The 17,552-nt window shown below is 37.3% G+C and overlaps 1 protein-coding gene across 6 annotated transcripts in view; it reads left to right on the top strand.

Annotated features, from left to right (window-relative positions):
* The window catches only part of TENM2 (teneurin transmembrane protein 2), a 959,433-nt gene that overhangs the window by 844,443 nt on the left and 97,438 nt on the right, over nt 1-17,552 (top strand). For all 6 annotated transcript variants that reach the window (XM_087887374.1, XM_034406200.3, XM_087887377.1 and 3 more), the window contains one exon: nt 17,063-17,209. In XM_087887374.1, the coding sequence (XP_087743500.1) occupies nt 17,063-17,209 (147 nt within the window). The remainder of the gene's footprint in view (nt 1-17,062; nt 17,210-17,552) is intronic.

A 17,552-nucleotide genomic window follows, 5' to 3' on the forward strand; every position in this document is an offset into this window, starting at 1 on the left:
AAGATAAAATAAAACAAAAATGCTAAATATAGATTAAAAGCATTATAAAAAATCTTTCCAGTAACACATTTCTCCTTTTCCTTCTATCTGTGTCCCCAACTACTGAGCACAATTTAGATATCGGTTCTTTAGTATGAACATTAAAGATTATTGCTGGTCTCTGTTTAAATCCTAGAAACCCAACTCCAGATGTCTAAAAATGGTTTGCTGCATATTGTGTTATATTTAGGGAGCTGTTTGAATTTGGTTAAACTTCTATTAATGTCAATTTTGCCATTGCAAGCTTTCTCCGATTTTAGTTCCCCAATCTGATACTGTCAGCAAGATTTCTCTTTTCCAGTGTCAGATCGGGTTTGTTCTTGCAGCTTTCAGAATATATATAAGCAAAGTGTGATGTTTTTCATTTCTGTTTTCTGGAATTATACCTGATAAAAATATCTATGGTTTTGTTTGAATTTTGTTTTGAAGACTTTTGAAGATTTGATGTACATCTGATGCAGAGGTGGTATTCAACAGGTTCTGACCAGTTCTGGAGAACCGGTAACAGAAATTTTGAGTAGTTCGGAGAACTGGTAAATACCACCTCTGACTGGGCCCGCCTCCATCTATTCTCTGTCTCCAGAGTCCCAGCTGATCAAGTGGAAATGGAGATTTTACAGTATCCTTCCCCTGGAGGGGGGTGGGAATGGAGATTTTACAGTATCCTTCCCCTGCCACACCCACCAAGCCACACCCACAGAACCGGTAGTAAAAAAATTTGAATCCCACCACTGATCTGATGTACTTTTGAGATTTTTTTTTTAACATAACACTACATATGATAAAATCCTTCTTTTTGTGGGGTTTCCAACATTTGTTATATACTTCATTTATCATGGCAAATTTTTACAGAATTATGTGATGATGATGATGATATTCATTCAATCATGTTCAACTTTGGCAATTCTGTGGGCCAGCTCTTTTCACATCTTTCGATCTTGCACTGTTTCTTTGAGTCTTTCTATTGTCTGTATGGTGTCTAGTAACCATGTACTTTGGTGGCCTGGTTTCCCTTTAAAGAAATTATGTTTGGAAGAGTTAGTGAATCTTCCAAACATAATTGTTTTCTCCAGTAAACAGAGTTATGTACCGTCTGTAAAGAATTTTAAACCAATTTCCCTTTAAGTTGTAACTTGGAGGGAATGCTATAGATTTTCCCCCCATAATTCTTTAGTTGATCCTCTATTATTGCTACTTGGAAGTTTTGCACCCATTTTATCACATAGATTTTCAAATGTTCTCTTTCTATATCATATCAAAGTGATTATTTGTAAATATGTCCAAATTAGTGACCTTGATTTTGTTCAAGCCTTTCAAATTCTGATACCTTTATCAAAATCTCTCCTTTTTTAAAGATTGGTTTCTATTCTTCTGATTTTGGAAGCTACATTAACTTTCAATGTTCCTTCCTTCATTAAACAATTTTTGTTGTGTTTTTTGGTGTTTCATGAATCCAGATATACCATGTGTCCCCGAAAATAAGACAAAATCTTATTTTCTTTTGACCCCCGAAATATGGCCTTGGCTTTATTATCAGGGGTCTTATCCCTTGGCCCCAGAGTGCCGACCAGCTGCTTCACCGGTGCCACTCAGGCCACTGCCTCCAGCAATTATGGCAGCTTTTTTGTTACTTCCCGTGCAAACAGCACAAGGTGAGGAGTTGAGCCGGGAGTGTGAAGTGGGGGAACATGTCCCACACAACCGCTGTCGCCCAAGATCAGCAGGCCAGATTCGGTGAGCTGAATGCACCGCTGCCACTCGGGAGAAGAAAAGAGAGAGGAGACACTGTGAGAGACATTCTTCTCCTCCCGGGTGGCAGCAGCACATTCAGCTTCCCGAATCTGGCTTGCTGATCTCAGCTGGCGAGAAGAATGGCAGGTGGGGAGGGGTGGAGTGGTGGAACAGCAAGATGCATGGAGCGAGACGGGGCTCTCCTTGCTGTCTCTTCTCCCACCCACCCCTCGCCGGGCATGGCAGGATCTGGAAATCAGGTAAGACACGGCAGAGAAGTGACCATTTGAACGTAAGGAATGCAGCAGGAGCTTGAAGTTGCTAGGTGGAGAGCACTACAACTTCGGACTTTAATCCAAGTTTAGAAAAGCGGTCCGAGTCTCCCTTTGCAATCCTGCATCTCCTCTTCTTCTTCTGCAAAACCATGGCCAGTGACAAATTCATGTAAGTGCACATTGTGACCGAGGCAGAACTGGAGGGGGAAAGCCAGAAAGTTGGATTGGTTTTCCATCAGTGGAAAAAGCTGGGACAGAAGTCCATGCCACAAGTTGTGGCTGGCCCTTTCCAATATGCTTCTTTGTATCTCTTGGGTTCAGTTCGCGCGGCCCGGACATTGAAGGCTGGGGGGAAGCTTCACTCTGCTGTCGGGTTCAGGGCTGAGAGGAGTGTGCAGTGCTCTCAGCTGAAGCAAGAACACCTCATCCCATGCCCTCCCCTCCCAGTCAAAGAATGAAGTTGGGGGGAGGGAGAGAAAAGCAAGGGTAAAAAATAGTTGCCTTCCAAATCTCCAAAGGATGTGGAGTTGAGATCTGGCTAAAAGGTCAGCGTGCCATTACCAAATAAAAGCAGACGGTAGGATATTCATTCCTGTTGCTTCTCTCCCTGTCTGTCTCTCTGCCTGTCTTCTCCACCATGTCTTAACTGATTTCCAGCTCCTGCCATGCCTGGCGAGGAAGGGAAAAAGACGGCAAGGGGAGCCCCATCTCTCTCCATGTGTCTCACTTCTCCACTGCCCCACTCCTTCCCACCTGCCATTCCCCCTCGCCAGCCGAGATTGGCAAGCCAGATTTGGGAAGCTGAATGCACTGCCACCGCCTGGGAGGAGAAGAACATCAGAAATGGGCTCTCTCACAGTGTCTCCTCTCTCTCTTTTTTTCCCAAGTGGCAGCAGTGTGTCTGGCTCACCAAAACTGGCCTGCTGATCTCGGGCAGCAGTGGCTCTGATCCAATCCTCGCCAGCAATGCTGCGGGCAAGAACTGGCCATGCTGATCCTGCTTCATGGCTGCACAGACAGCCCGCAACAGCCACTGCTTGGAGCTCCAGCACCAGTCGCTCTCCCCCTAGTCCCAGGTCAACAGGGCTAGGACTGGCAAGAGGTTTTTTTTGCAGCCACTCTTTGCAACCACCACTAAGAGAAGGGGCACACAAGCTAGGGTTTGCAGGAGCAGCCTCTGCGTGATGGCAGATGCATGGCAGGTGTGGGGTGCATGGGGCATGTTCCCACTACCTTTCCCCCCTCTCCGGCCTTGCCTCCTCACGTCATGTTGTTTGCGCGGCAACTGCGCATGCATCTAAGTATTTTGGGAGGCTTATTTTCAGGGAGGCTTATTTTAGCACATGTGCTCGAAAGTCCAATTGGGCTTATTATCTGGACATGTCCTAGTTTTGGGGAAACATGGTATTACATTTGGGATATGTAATTAAACCTTTTTACCATAAATTTACTTAAAATAAAAACATTGAACAGTGATGATAATAGTAAGTTTTCTAAATTTATCCTTACTTTTACATACATTCCTAATTTTTAAATAAATTTTGTTTATAAGTGTCTGAAGATTTTTTTAAAAAAATTGTTACTTTATATCATAAATATCTAAGAGGTCCATTAGCTAAATCTGTGCCTTCTCTAAATTGATATTCTGCTATTCAGAAATTTTATCCATTTTGTTACCCATTATAGGCATTTGCTCTTTAACTAGATTAGGAAATGGTAGTTCGCCTCTTTCTTTTGAGTTTTGCAAGTTTTTCAATCATCTTTTTTTTTCTACCTCAGAGTACAAATTGTATATTATCAGTCCTCAGATTTTTGTCTGAAATTGAGTTGGTGCATTTTGGAAAAGAAAATTCATCTTAGGTTGTGTATTCAATGTTATTATTATGATGAGACCCTAGTCAAGAAATTTAAAACTTTTCCACCTTTCCTATTTTCAAGATCACTTAAGGTCTATCCATTTGCAATCATATTATAAGCAACTGCGTTCTCTTCGCTGATGATGTAAAACTATTCAACACCACTGACAATGCTGCTACTCTACAAAAAGACCTTGACTGTCAGAATGGTCAGATTTGGCAACTCAAAATCTCAACCAACAAACGCTCTGTCTTACACATTGGAAAAAAAAATAATCAGAACACAAAATACAAGCTGGGTGGATACAACCTAGCAGACAACCCTTACTCTGTCAAAGACCTTGGAGTACTTATCTCAAATGATCTAAGTGCCAGATCTCACTGTAACAGCATTTCTATAAAAGCATTAAGAGTTGTTAACCTAATCTTGCATAGCTTCTTCTCCAGTAATATTGAACTGCAAACTAGGGCATACAAAACTTTTGCCAGACCAATTCTTGAATACAGCTTATCTGTCTGGAACCTGCACTGCATATCGGACATTAATACAATTGAACAAGTCCAAAGATATATCACGAGAAGAGTCCTCCACTCCTCTGCTCGCAACAAAATACCTTATGTCACTTGACTTGAAATTTTGGCTTAGACAATTTAGAACTGCAACGTCTTCGGTCTAACCTAAGTGTAGCACATAAAATCATCTGCTACAAGGTCCTGCCAGTCAATGAATACTTCAGCTTCAACCAAAACAATACAAGAGTACAAGTAGATACAAACTCATGGTAAACCAATCCAAACTAGACTGCAGAAAATACGACTTCAGTAATAGAGTTGTCAACGCCTGGAATACACTACCTGACTCTGTGGTTTCTTCCCCAAACCCCAAAAACTTTAACCTTACACTGTCTACTGTAGACCTCACCTCATTTCTAAGAGGTCTCTAAGGGGTGTGCTTAAGCACACCAACATGCCTACCACCCCTGTCCTAATGTTTCCTTTTATTCGTATCCATTTCATGTATTCATAATTATGTTTACACTTGTATCTGTTATCAAATACATGCTTGACAAAATACATAAATAAAATAAATGAGTAAGTAAAATAAAATAAATAAAAACAATTTGTTGTGGTAATTTTAAAATATCTTTTTTTATGTTCAGTCAAGTAGAGTCCTGGATATTTCACTAAATCTTTTTTTATCTCACAGCCACTTTTTTTTTTTTTTTTTTTACAATGTTGTCTTCTTCAGAGAATAAATGCTTTGTTACTGTCTTAGGTTTTTTTTCATTAATTTTATATCCAGAAAGTGTTTACTTGCATCAGCTACCACATAGAGATTTTTGGTTCTGTAATTGTTATTAGTGCTCTGTCATCTGTCACAGCATGTCATCTTGCATTGCACTTCTTGAAATTTATCCCAATTATTTGTTTCTCTTTTTGGATCCTGTTTGCTAGATCTTCCAAAGTGCACATACTAAAGAGAGTGAAGCCGCTATCCTTGTGCCTTACATTTTTAAAAGGTTGCATAGTGTTCAATTTACTGTAATCTTTGCTATTTGAAGTTGTAAATTTTTCTCAGAGTTTATTTTATCTAGAGCTTCCATGACAAATAACCATTTCAACAGCTTTTCAATATCTAAAAATATGATTGCTACCTTTTTTTCATAATGTGTATGTGTGTGTGTGTATTCATACACACACAAACACACACTAGTAGGTGTATAAATATGCTGCTATGTATCTATTGTCTGTCTGCCTGCCTGCCTGCCTGCCTGCCTGTCTGTCTGTCTGTCTGTCTGTCTGTCTGTCTGTCTATCTATCTATCTATCTATCTATCTATCTATCTATCTATCTATCTATCTATTAACCTGTCTGATCTATGTGTATATACTTCAGGTGCACAATATGTAAATTCAGCTAATGTGGGGTACATATCTTGCAATCATCACTCAAAATAATTGATGCATGACTAAGCATTTTTCAGGTCTTTCTGTTTTTTCTAAAAGTTACATATGATTCTTCTCACATCTTTGATATTGTTTTTTTTTTTTTTTTTAATTTGATTTATATGCCGCCCTTCTCCGGAGACTCAGGGCGGCTTACAGTGCGTTAAGCAATAGCCTTCATACTTTTTGTATATTTATACAAAGTCAGCTTATTGCCCCCACAAACTGGGTCCTCATTTAACCTACCTTAGAAAGGATGGAAGGCTGAGTCAACCTTGAGCCTTGGAGAGATTCGAACCAGCAGTAAATTGCAGGCAGCTGTGTTAATAACAGGGTGCTTTAAACCACTGTAGTACCAAGGCTCTTGTTATTTGAATTAAAAATAATCACCTTGAATAATGATTCTACTTGTTCCGTTGTTAGTTTTTTGTAATATTGGGACATCAAACCATCTCTTCCTTGCCCCTTTCAAATCTTGATTTTTTTTATTGCTCTTTTGAAAACTTGAGTACTATAGATTTATTTAGTATTTGTTATGTTCTTTAGAGTCTTCCATAAGTTCTGAGTATTTGACATATGTATGGCACACCTGAAGTTATAACTAATATCTGGAATGCAAAATCAATAAACCAGAAAAAAAATCAAAACAATGGACCACCAAAATGGCTGATTAAGTTGCAAAACAATATCAACATGCTTAAGTCAGATGCAAGTAACATAGAAAAAATTAAAAAAATATGAAGAAGAAAAGCCAAAGAACAAGAAGACCAAACAATACCTGATCAAGAAACATTGCACAGAAACAAGGAAGATCAATGAAGCACTAAAAATAATATAGTAGAGAACAGCAAGCCAAGAAAATCAATATAGTAGCAAATAACCAAGCCAAGAAGATCAGCAGATACAAAACTCAAATTTCAACTATAAGCAGAATCTCCAGTTTCAATCGAATCAGAAACATTTTACCAATCCATCAATGGAGAGACTGCAATGAACCAGTCAAGTTCTTTGTCACTTTTACTTGACAAAGAAGAAATAGATAATCAAGTGCCTAAAGATAACAAGAGTTAGTAGAAATATCAGAAGTTTTGAAGACACCATTTTCAGATTGTTGTGATAGCTGGGAGAGGTTATCACCCAGAGAAAAATTGTTCAGGGAGACTCAGTATCACCACTACTGTTTGTCATTGCACTGGTATCTCTGTCAGCAATCCTGAACAAATCATGCCATCACTATCAAACATCAAAAATATCTGCAGGTTATCCAACCTCCTTTATATGGAAAAACACCACCTTAAAGTGAATCACTGCTCAATATTGTTTGTATATAAAGCCAAGATATTACAATGGAGTTTGGACTGGACAAATGTGTCATGCTCACCATTAAACAGGAAAAAGTAGTACAACCTGAAGGAATCAAGATGCTCTATGGAAATAATATCAAGAATCTGGATGAAGAAGATCACTGCAAATACTTGGGCATCATACAAGCTGATGATGCCCAACATTAAGCATATGACAACATTAAGCACCCTGATCTCAAGAAGAAGGTTAGTAATGAATACATCTCAAAGTCCAAATTCAATGGAGGAAAAATCATCAAGGCAATTAATACCTAGGCAATTCCAGTCATTAGATACATACCTGGAATAGAGGATTGGGCTCAAGCAGAATTAGAACCCTGGATAGGAAGACCAGAAAAATAATGACAATCAATCTCCTTCATCCATACAGCAACATTGATGGACTACATAACTGCAAAACACACCTGATTTAACTGTGGTTGAAAAGAAAATGTGAATAATTGATGTGGCAATAGCAGGTAATAGTAGAATAGAAGACAAAAACTTGAAGAAGTTTGGTACAAAATGTAAGTATGTTAGTAAGTAATGTTAGGTAATAATAAGTAACCATAATGCTGGTATAATATACTTGCAAATGGGAATACAGAACTGAGGAATGTATAAAAGGGTTAACCAAGTACAGAAAGTGGCTTGCTTAATCTTTTAGGATAATCCAGAATCCTGTAAAGGTTAAAAAGATTTATGTCAGGAAACAGAAAACAAACAGAGAACAAAAGGGAGCACAAATTGTGGTAGAAGAACTGAAAGGAAAAGAGAGAGAATTTGAGGAATGTAAATCCCCCCCCCCTTAGAGGAAACAATACAAAGCATTTTAAATACATATGTTTGAAGCAGAAAACAGCCAAAGTTGGGATGTTAGAATTAAAGGGCTGGGATGAGCCTGCTCCCTGCTCTAAAATTTGTGGTATTTTCCTTAATTCCTAGGCCTACAGTCCACAAATTAAAATCATGGCCAGGGATGCTTGGTTTCTCCTAGACCATTTTTTGTCATTTAGCAAATACACACAAACCAATACACAAAACATCCCCCCACCCACACACACACAAGGGGAGGGATGTAGTTTTGGAAAGCCAGCTTCCAACACTTGATCTTTCCAACTCTCAATCTCTCCCACGCCTCAGCTTTTCTTTTATCTGCAGCAGAAGAGTTTAAGAAATCTTTGGATTAAGAAATCCAAGCATTGGATTATCATTTATAGATGTTACAATGGCAGTTAGTTTCTTGTACTATACATTTTATGACAATTATTGAACCACTTTGCCCAATGGTTCCCATGTGAAAAAAGAGAAGGAGAATGGATCTGACTTCAACAGTATCAGCAGGATTGTGGTAAGACAAGTGTTTCTCTTAAAAAAGAAAAATGTCACTGAAGATGGGGTCCAGAATGGAAAGAACTTGCAAAACAGATTCTGTTCAGTTCATGCAACGAGTAGATTTGAATTTTGACTACTAACACCATTTGTTACCAAGGAGTAAGTTGCATTAACTAGCTTCTGTAAATTCCAGAATTCCAGTGATTCATGGAAAAGCCGAGCAAGAGACTGTTTGTTGTAAGTAGTTAACTTTGAACATTCTAGATTTATGTAATGAGTCTGTAGTATCACCTTTCAATTCATTTTCTCACCCTCCAACTGAAAGTTATAAAATGATCCATTAGGCATTTTATAACTTTCCAAAAGGCATATTTTAAATTGATATATTCCAATGTGAGAACAATTACAATAAATAATCTTGGGGAAAAATGGAGGATGTGACAGCTGATCTAAAAACAGAGATGGAAGATAGGAAAGCAGACTTAAAAACATAACCTATGAACATTGCAAAGAGTACTGACTGCAGTTGGATGTGATATTAATTATATGTTTCTGTTAATTCAGTTGGCTTGGTGTTGTCATACATTGCTTTGAAAAGATTAAACAAAGCAATTTGCTTCCTCAGTTTCTGACTGGTTTCTATATTGCTATTCTGCTTTTTCAGTATACTAAACCTCTTTGGAATAGCATAATTTTATCATATCGACTGATTGCTTACTAGGGAGCAACAGCAGAAGCAGGCAAAAAATATTATTAATGCTACAATTAGCATGCCTATAAGGAATATCCACTTGATGGGGGAAGGGGTGAGTGAAAATAAAATAAAGTTAATATTCATGACCAAAGTGATACCCTTTTGTATATGCAATGTTGTCACATACAAAAGGGACAAGGTTTGTGTCCCACAACTATCACCACCATCTTAATGTTTTGGGGTCTCCCTGCAGTTTGACTCTCTCTGGCCTTCCCTATACTTATAAGTCATCCCCTTATGTCTTAAATCTTTTCCCAACACAGAAAAGAGTAGAATAAAAAAAATAGTTTGACACGAAGGCATACTTGTTGAATTTATTTTCTATTTTTTTTTATGAAGTAGAAGGAAAGGCAGAGCCTGGGGACAGAGTCAAGAGAGGAATCAGCCTGGAGTCATTACATTCAGACAAGCAATCTATGTCCAACCCCCTCGCCCCTTTCAAATGCCATTAGCTCTTATCTAGCACCAATTTAGTGCGGACCGTTAGTTGACTAGAGTCTTGTGTGTAGGCATAAGCAATAAATCAGCTTACCAAGAACTTAATGTGTAGGCCTGATTCTTCCTGCCTGATATTACCCTCTCTTTTTGTACTGCATCAATGACAGGTTCATTTTCAAAGGAGTGATCAGAGGGACAGTACAGATACAATACCAACATTAGCTCTTCATTATTATTTTTTTGCCTTGTTCCAAAAATGTTTATTGATATCTAAGGTTGAAATATATCTCTCTACCAATATCTGCTGCTATGATCATCACTGATCAACTTTAATCAACTTTCTAGTACTTACCTGCCATAGGCTGGCACCTACATCTAGTAAAGCCAATAAATACTGTAATAAATCTGCAAATAATATTAAATTTCCCTATTTCATACAGAAAAAAAGAAGTGAAGGTAGTTGTGAAAATCAGAGCAATATTAAGCTAAATGAGCAAATACATGCAAGACTCAAAATTATAGTACTTAGGGTTATCTTCAAAAATAATTCAAAGAAAGCGTTTTGAGTCATGGGCTATGGGGAAGATATGACATTATGTTCCCTGTGAAAAAATGGGCAATAGCAGATCAGAGCATCTTCATGTTCCTGAACTCATCCAGAATTGTTGAATGGGTGGTTTACAATTTAGAATGTACAGGCTAACTCTGTAACTGTTAATTATGGTTTCCTTCCAAAAGGAAAATATCAGGGGCACCTGATACTTTTTGTTATTATTTATTTATTTAATTTTTTTGCTGTGCATCTCACTGCAAGGTGATTCTGGACAGTTTACAATATTAAAATGAAAAGATGATAGACAGACAGACAGACAGATAGATAGATGACAGACAGACAGACATAAAATCAAAGTAAAATTGCAATAAAATACAAGTTATAACTAAATGGGGAGGAAGGGAAAAGAATATACAGTGGAGGAAAGGAACTGCTATTAATCAATCATCCACGTTCAGTGTGATATGTCTTCCTTTGGAGCCCTAGGCCAACTGGCAGTATCAGGACCTAAGGATCTTACAAAAGGTCTGGAGTGTGGGAGCCAATCTCACCTGAGGAGCCAAAATGTTCCAAAAAGCTGGGACCATTTCACAGGAACATGTGGCTCTAGATTCACAAATATTGAGGGTAATGCTTTCATCAAAGCATTTTTAAACATCGTCTCCTCTGATGTTCTATAAAGATTCACAGCCTCTTTTTCAACTCCTCTCTCAATTATTAACCTCACTTTACATTGAGAGGCAAATAAAGTTTCCTTACTGAAGTCTCATTTCAGACTGGTATTATTGCTAATATAGTGTTAGTAAAATTTTCAGTCGCATTGCCAACCATCAGCAGATTTAATGTGATCCTACTGAATAAGTTTCCAATCAAGAAGCGTTTCTGATGTCAAAGAGATCCATAATAGTATAGATTTATGACTTTTGATGGATATTTATGTACACATTCACAAAGTGACCTTTGCTGAATAGAATCAACATTCTCATCATGAGGTAATGGGGTTTTTTTTAATGTCAATGCCTCTAACTAGTAAATGGGTTTGAGGTTCATTGCCTTGTTAAGATGTAGCAGAAAGCATTAGCAAATAGCACATATGGGAGACTAATATGCTGGCAACCAAGCAGGAATTCTGAGATGGTATTCCAGTCTTTTATTATGTCTCTCATGGAATGACCAAAGAGTGACAGATCTTATAGCTGCACAAAATGTATTGTTTGTGAAGAGCTTCATTAGAAATAAATATGCACAACCAGATAGGGTTGCCAGGTGTCCACTATTTGAGCAGACAGTCCACTTTTTTCACATTATGTTCACTATTTTTTTTCACAAAATAGTGGACATTTTTTTTATTCAAAAGCTTTATGATGAAATGGTACGTAATCTAAAGCTGTACAGTCTAAGAGAATAAGGATAGGAGAATCGCGTTTTGTCTTTTTTTTCATAAGTTAGAATGAGACAAAGATCAAATGCTCATTGCAATAATCACATTTTACACAACAGCGCAAAAAATGCATTAAAGCAGTTATCTTTTGATATCGAAAATGTAGTGCTGAAGGTTTTTGCCGAATTTTCGAATTCTGCGAAGAAACGAGAAAAGTTGAAATCATTTTTTGAGTTTTGCGAGTCAGAATTCCATGAAGTTTTGCGCCATGTTCCAACACGTTGGTTAAGTTTGTTTAAAGCGGTCGAAAGACTTCTTTTAAACTGGATACCTCTAAAATCATATTTTATTTCTCTTGGATCTGATGAATGCCATAAGGTTATCTGGAACCTTATTTCGGATCAGGAAAATGAACTCGCGAAGGATGATGAACCAACAATTTCAGAATTGTATTTATATTTCATGCACTTCTTCATGTCAATAATGCAAGACACCCTACTGAAGCTGGAAAGCAAGAAAATTATTGCATGTGATCTTCACATTATCATGTGTAAGCTGCGTGATTCTTTGCAAAAAAAAATACGATGAGCAGTTTTTGGGAATGAAAGTTTTATTTGCCTTACGTAAAAAACATTTGCCTGAGAATGCCGTGCAAAAGTTCAAGAAAGAAGCCATCAACGTCTATCAAAGTGCCATTGCGTACCTAGAAAAATGGTATAATTTCACCAATTCAGTATATGAGATGCTGAATTGTTTCAATCTAATTGATCGCAATAATCCTCCAACTTTAGAAGAAATGACGAACATCTGGTTATTATCACCATGGCGAGAAGAACTTCCACCCAACACTCTCTCCGATGAAATTTCTGCCTTAGAAGAAGTTTATATTCATCTGCAGGGCAATTCATCCCTTGATAAGTGGACATACTTTTTCAAGAAATAGCCAGCTCCGAGTTTACTGAAACTGTTCTAGTATTGTGCATCAATTCCAGTATCAAATGCAAACATTGAACGAATTTTCAGCATCATGGGAAATTTGTGGACTGACGAATGTAACTGTATATTTTTTTTAATATTTCTCAACGTTGTACTGAAATTAAAGAATTATTCCTTAAACACAAAGAATTGATCAAAGCTGCGCAGTCAAATAAAAAATACACACGACAGCAAAGTAAAATGTAATTTAATATTTTACATATTATTATAATATATTTGATGTTTTGAATTTTAAGTAAAGTTTTGAAGTGATTATTTTAATACATGTTAAAATGTTTGTAAGAAAATATATAATTTAATTGTAATTTTTTTTTTTTACTACTTAACCCCCCCTCCCCCCCCCCCGCTTCTCCGCTATTATTTGGAAGCAGACTTGGCAACCCTACAACCAGAAAAAGTAGAAAATGTCCCCATCAATCAATTATACAAATATTATTTTTGACATATAAATGATCATGGAAATAGGAATTATAAGGCTTAAGAAATTACATTTAAAAAAAAAAATCACAAAAAAAGGAGCAATCAATCCCAGTTGATTGCTAGGAGTCCTTGTGTGGAATAGTGCCATAACAAAATCACTGTGAGACTTCACCTGCACAAGTTGGGGAAATTTAGTTGTTAGTCTACATGTCCACTTATTGATGATACAGACTTTGGAATAAGTGTGCTAATAAGAGGTAGTGTTAGATCATAAATGTGTCATCCCTTATTAGCAATCTGTTTAGGATGATTCTATACACTCGGAGTTTTTTTTTCCACCAATGGGCATCAGATTTTAAATTTCATTCTTGAGAATATGGATATCCTAGATATGAGAGCGGGAGAGACACTTTCTCAGTCATCAGCACTAAATGATAGCAGCTTCATTCCAAAACGTTCCAGTGTTGTTGTTGTTTTTAATTTCTATGTTCATGCAGAGTCAGTGGAAGGTTCCCACCTCTTAAATATTACAGCAGTTGTTCCATGTTCTGCATTTGTTGAGTGTCCTTGGAGCTGATGATTAGGAAGCAAAGCAAAGAAACAAACAAGCAAAGTTTTCTGTGGAGTTTCCTCAGCTATAGGTTGTTTGAATGGGAAAGGGGAAGTAGAGAAGTTTCTCTGTACAAAGCAGTAAGAAAATAATGCCATTAAAAACAATATATTTGGGAAGATTTTTAAACTTCTACAGAGTTTGCGTCAAGTGAGATCAGAATAACAGAATAACAATTAGAATAACAGAAATAGCAGATTTTGAAAGAACCTTCCAAATCTTCTGGTCCAAGCAGGTGACCATTTACCATGTCAGACAAATGGGTGTCCAATATGTTCTTTAAAATCTCCAGTGTTGGAGTACTCACAACTTCTGGAGGCAAGCCATTCCACTGATTAATTACTGTCAAGAAGTTTCTCCTTAGTTCTAGGTTGGATCTCTCCTTGATAAGTCTCCATCCATTACTCTTGTCCTGCCTTCAGGTGCTTTGTGGAATAGGTTGACTCCCTCTTCTTTGTGACAGTTCCTTACATATTGAAAGACTGCTGTCATGCCATCCTCTAGTTCTTCTCTTCTTTAGAATAGACATACCCAGTTCCTCTAACCATTCTTCGTGTGTTCTTCATGTGGGATGTTTTTAACCTTTTTAAAGAAGAATACAAGAATACAAAGGATAATGGGAAATGATAGTTAAAGAAGTTTACTACACTGTTTATGTCACAGGATGCAAACAAATAATCATGCAAGGAATAATCACTGGTTTCAGGAAAATAAACATTCAAGAAACATCTAATCATGAAATATTTGGCCCAGAAAAAAAACAGTGTTCTTGCAGTCAGCAGTATTTTCAAAAAAGAACTACCAGAAATATTTCAGACTGAGGGAACAGACTTTCTTTTACTCCCACTGGGATTGCAAGATAGTCACTTGTAACTTTTGTGTGTGCAAAGGTAAAGCATTTGCCACAGAGATATATTTGTTGTTTTGAAGGGGCAGCCTTTTAAAACTGCTATTAGACTTAATTAAATGCCTTTATTCTGCTTGAATCTAGCAATAACTCTGAAATTCTTTCCACCCAGAAAGAAAGGTGTTCTCATGGAGAAATAGATTGGAAAATAATACACGTTGGAAAGCAGAATGCAATGGGAAGGGTGGTTTAAAAAGAAAAACTCTGTAGGAATTAGATAGACTTGAACACTTTAATTGTGTGACTGCTCCCCTTTCTTATTCTTTTCTTTCCCTATTTCTTTTAATGAATAAGACAATTAGTTCTCTTATCTCTTGAGACCATTTACCTTCAGGATGCTGATTGCCATTGCTGTTTTATCCATGGATATTTGGATTAAATGTATAGTCAGAATGGCATTAATCGTTCTATTTTTTTAAAAAAAAAATTCAGCTACTAAGTTAAGCCAATACAACTTGTTTTATGGGTTAATTGAGAGCAAAAATATAGGTAGTTCTTATGACCACAATTGAGCCCAAAGTTTATGTTACTAACCGAGACATTTGTTGTGAATTTTGCCCTATTTTACGACCTTTCTTGCCACATTGTTAAGTGATGCACTGCAGTTATTAAGTAAGTAACATGATTAAATGAATCTGGCTTCCCCATTGAGTTTGCTTGTCAGAAAGTCACAAAAGTGAACATGTGACCTAAGGACACTGCAACGGTCACAAATATGAGTTAGTTGCCAAGCGTCTGAATTTTGATCATGTGATGCTGGGGATGCTCCAATGGTTGTGAGTTTGAAAAATGGTTATAACTCACTTCTTTCAGTGCCATTGTAACTTCAAACATTAAGTGAACTGTTGTAAGTTACAGTTAAGATAATGTAGGTATTGTAGTGAAATGTTTACCGTATGTCGGCTGTAGAAATCCAGATAACTACTACAACAGGAACAACTCTTGATCATATAGATTTCTACCCAGAAAATAATGCAATAAGCATAAAGATTATGTGGGAAATTTTACTTCTAATCTGTGAATGACATTTAAGCAAATGGACTGTTTTATCTTTTCTTATTTTGATATGAACATGATTATTTCTGAATGATCAGAAAAAGCTATCTTTTGTTGTTGGTAGTGCTTTATAGCATATTCTCTGAAACTTAAGTATCTGTAAATTTAAATCCAGTTTAATGTAATTAGGGATGATAAATATCCATTACCTTAATAATGAAATATGCGTTTGAGAAAGTAAGACAGCCAGGGCTTGTTTCATGTTTTCTACCATATCCTTTAGAAAATGCAAATTTATGCTCAGATCTATTTATATTGCAAGGAGTTTATTTTTGTAAATGTATATAGTTATCTGAAATAACAAGAATGATCATGCATTGTAGTATTTTTTATTTAAATTACCACTATTCACTATTAATTTATGCAGTGACATACAGTAGTTGCTCATACAATAGCTTCATCCATGAGGAAGTTCCATCATATTTATAAAGAAATAGCAAGATGTTATGTTAACTAGTTATTTAAAGATAATGGAAACAAAGTATAGCTATTAGAAGAAATCATAATCTCATATTGAAAGCCTTAAAAAATCTATATACTACTAAAACTCTCAGTCCTCTTTGTCTGTAACCTTTAATTGGGTGAAATGGTGCATCATAGGACAACAATTTTTGAACCAACCTCAAATGAACTGAGTTGTGGTCCCCAATCCCTGGTCCATGGACTGGCACAGGTCCATGACATAACAGTAACCAGGCCACCTAAACAAATAAATCCCCATCTGTGGGATGCAGCCAGCATCCGAAGCTATGCCCCCTCCGGTCTGCGGAAAAATCTCTTTCCATGGAACTGGTCCCTGGTGCCCAAAAGTTGGGGGCCACTGAGCTAAATTACAGAAAGTGTCCAAAACTTGGGACTCATGACTCCTGTGGGATTCAAATTTTCACAAATTTGTGGCCACTTCAATGCTGCCACATCCCCCTGAGGGTTCAGTGTATCAGGGTCATCCGATCTTTCTGAAAGCTGGATAGACCCGCCTGTCTGGTCTCTGGAGTTTAGTTAAACCAGTCCCACCCCAGCTTTGAAGGCCAGGTTTTGCCATCAGCCACCAGAGAACAGTGAGTAATGCTCTAACTAGAAGGAAGTCACGCCCATTCCCACTGTTATTTTGGTTATGGTTATCTTGTTTCTTTGTTTAAGTAAGTAAATATCTCTGAACTGCTGACCCAATGGGTCACTGGATGTCCAGTAGATCTTTCTTGTTGTCAAGAAAGACTACATATAATTTTTACACACTTTCTTCTAATATTGTCTACTTAGTCAACTTCAAATAGATGATGTCCTTTAGAGCAACAAACCCACCTGATATAGTCTTTAGCTTTCTTGTTGGGTGTACAGTAATGTTGTCTAATGTGCCTGCAGCATATAATATTCGTGCAAATCAGTATTACTTGAATTTATCTTCTTCGTTTCTTCAACCAGATGGCTGCCCTGATTTGTGCAATGGCAATGGGAGATGCACACTCGGTCAGAACAGCTGGCAGTGTGTCTGCCAGACCGGCTGGAGAGGGCCTGGATGCAATGTTGCTATGGAAACCTCCTGTGCTGATAACAAGGATAATGAGGGAGGTGAGCAAAAGTCTTCCAATTCCCAGCCTTGAAAGAACAGAGGGTTATGTGCAGCTTCATCATGAGTCATTTTACGAGTGAAAGACCCCCTCTCCTACTATTGTCAAGTGTTGTTGTTACATTTCCATTGAAGCAAATGAGATGGATAAAGTAGTACTCTTGTGAGCAAAATAATGTGACCTGAAAGACTTATTTTAAATATAGGGCTTGATTCATTTCTGGCAGAGCTCAGATTTGGAGGCTACAATTCTCACTAGGCATTTGTGTGGTTTAGAATTTCAAGTCTCAGTGCTCCTTCAGATATACGCTCTGTGTGACTTACACTTGCAAAAATACCAGCATA

Source organism: Pantherophis guttatus, chromosome 2, assembly GCF_059756535.1.
Source record: "Pantherophis guttatus breed Tessera chromosome 2, ASM5975653v1, whole genome shotgun sequence".
Lineage (NCBI taxonomy): Eukaryota > Metazoa > Chordata > Lepidosauria > Squamata > Colubridae > Pantherophis > Pantherophis guttatus.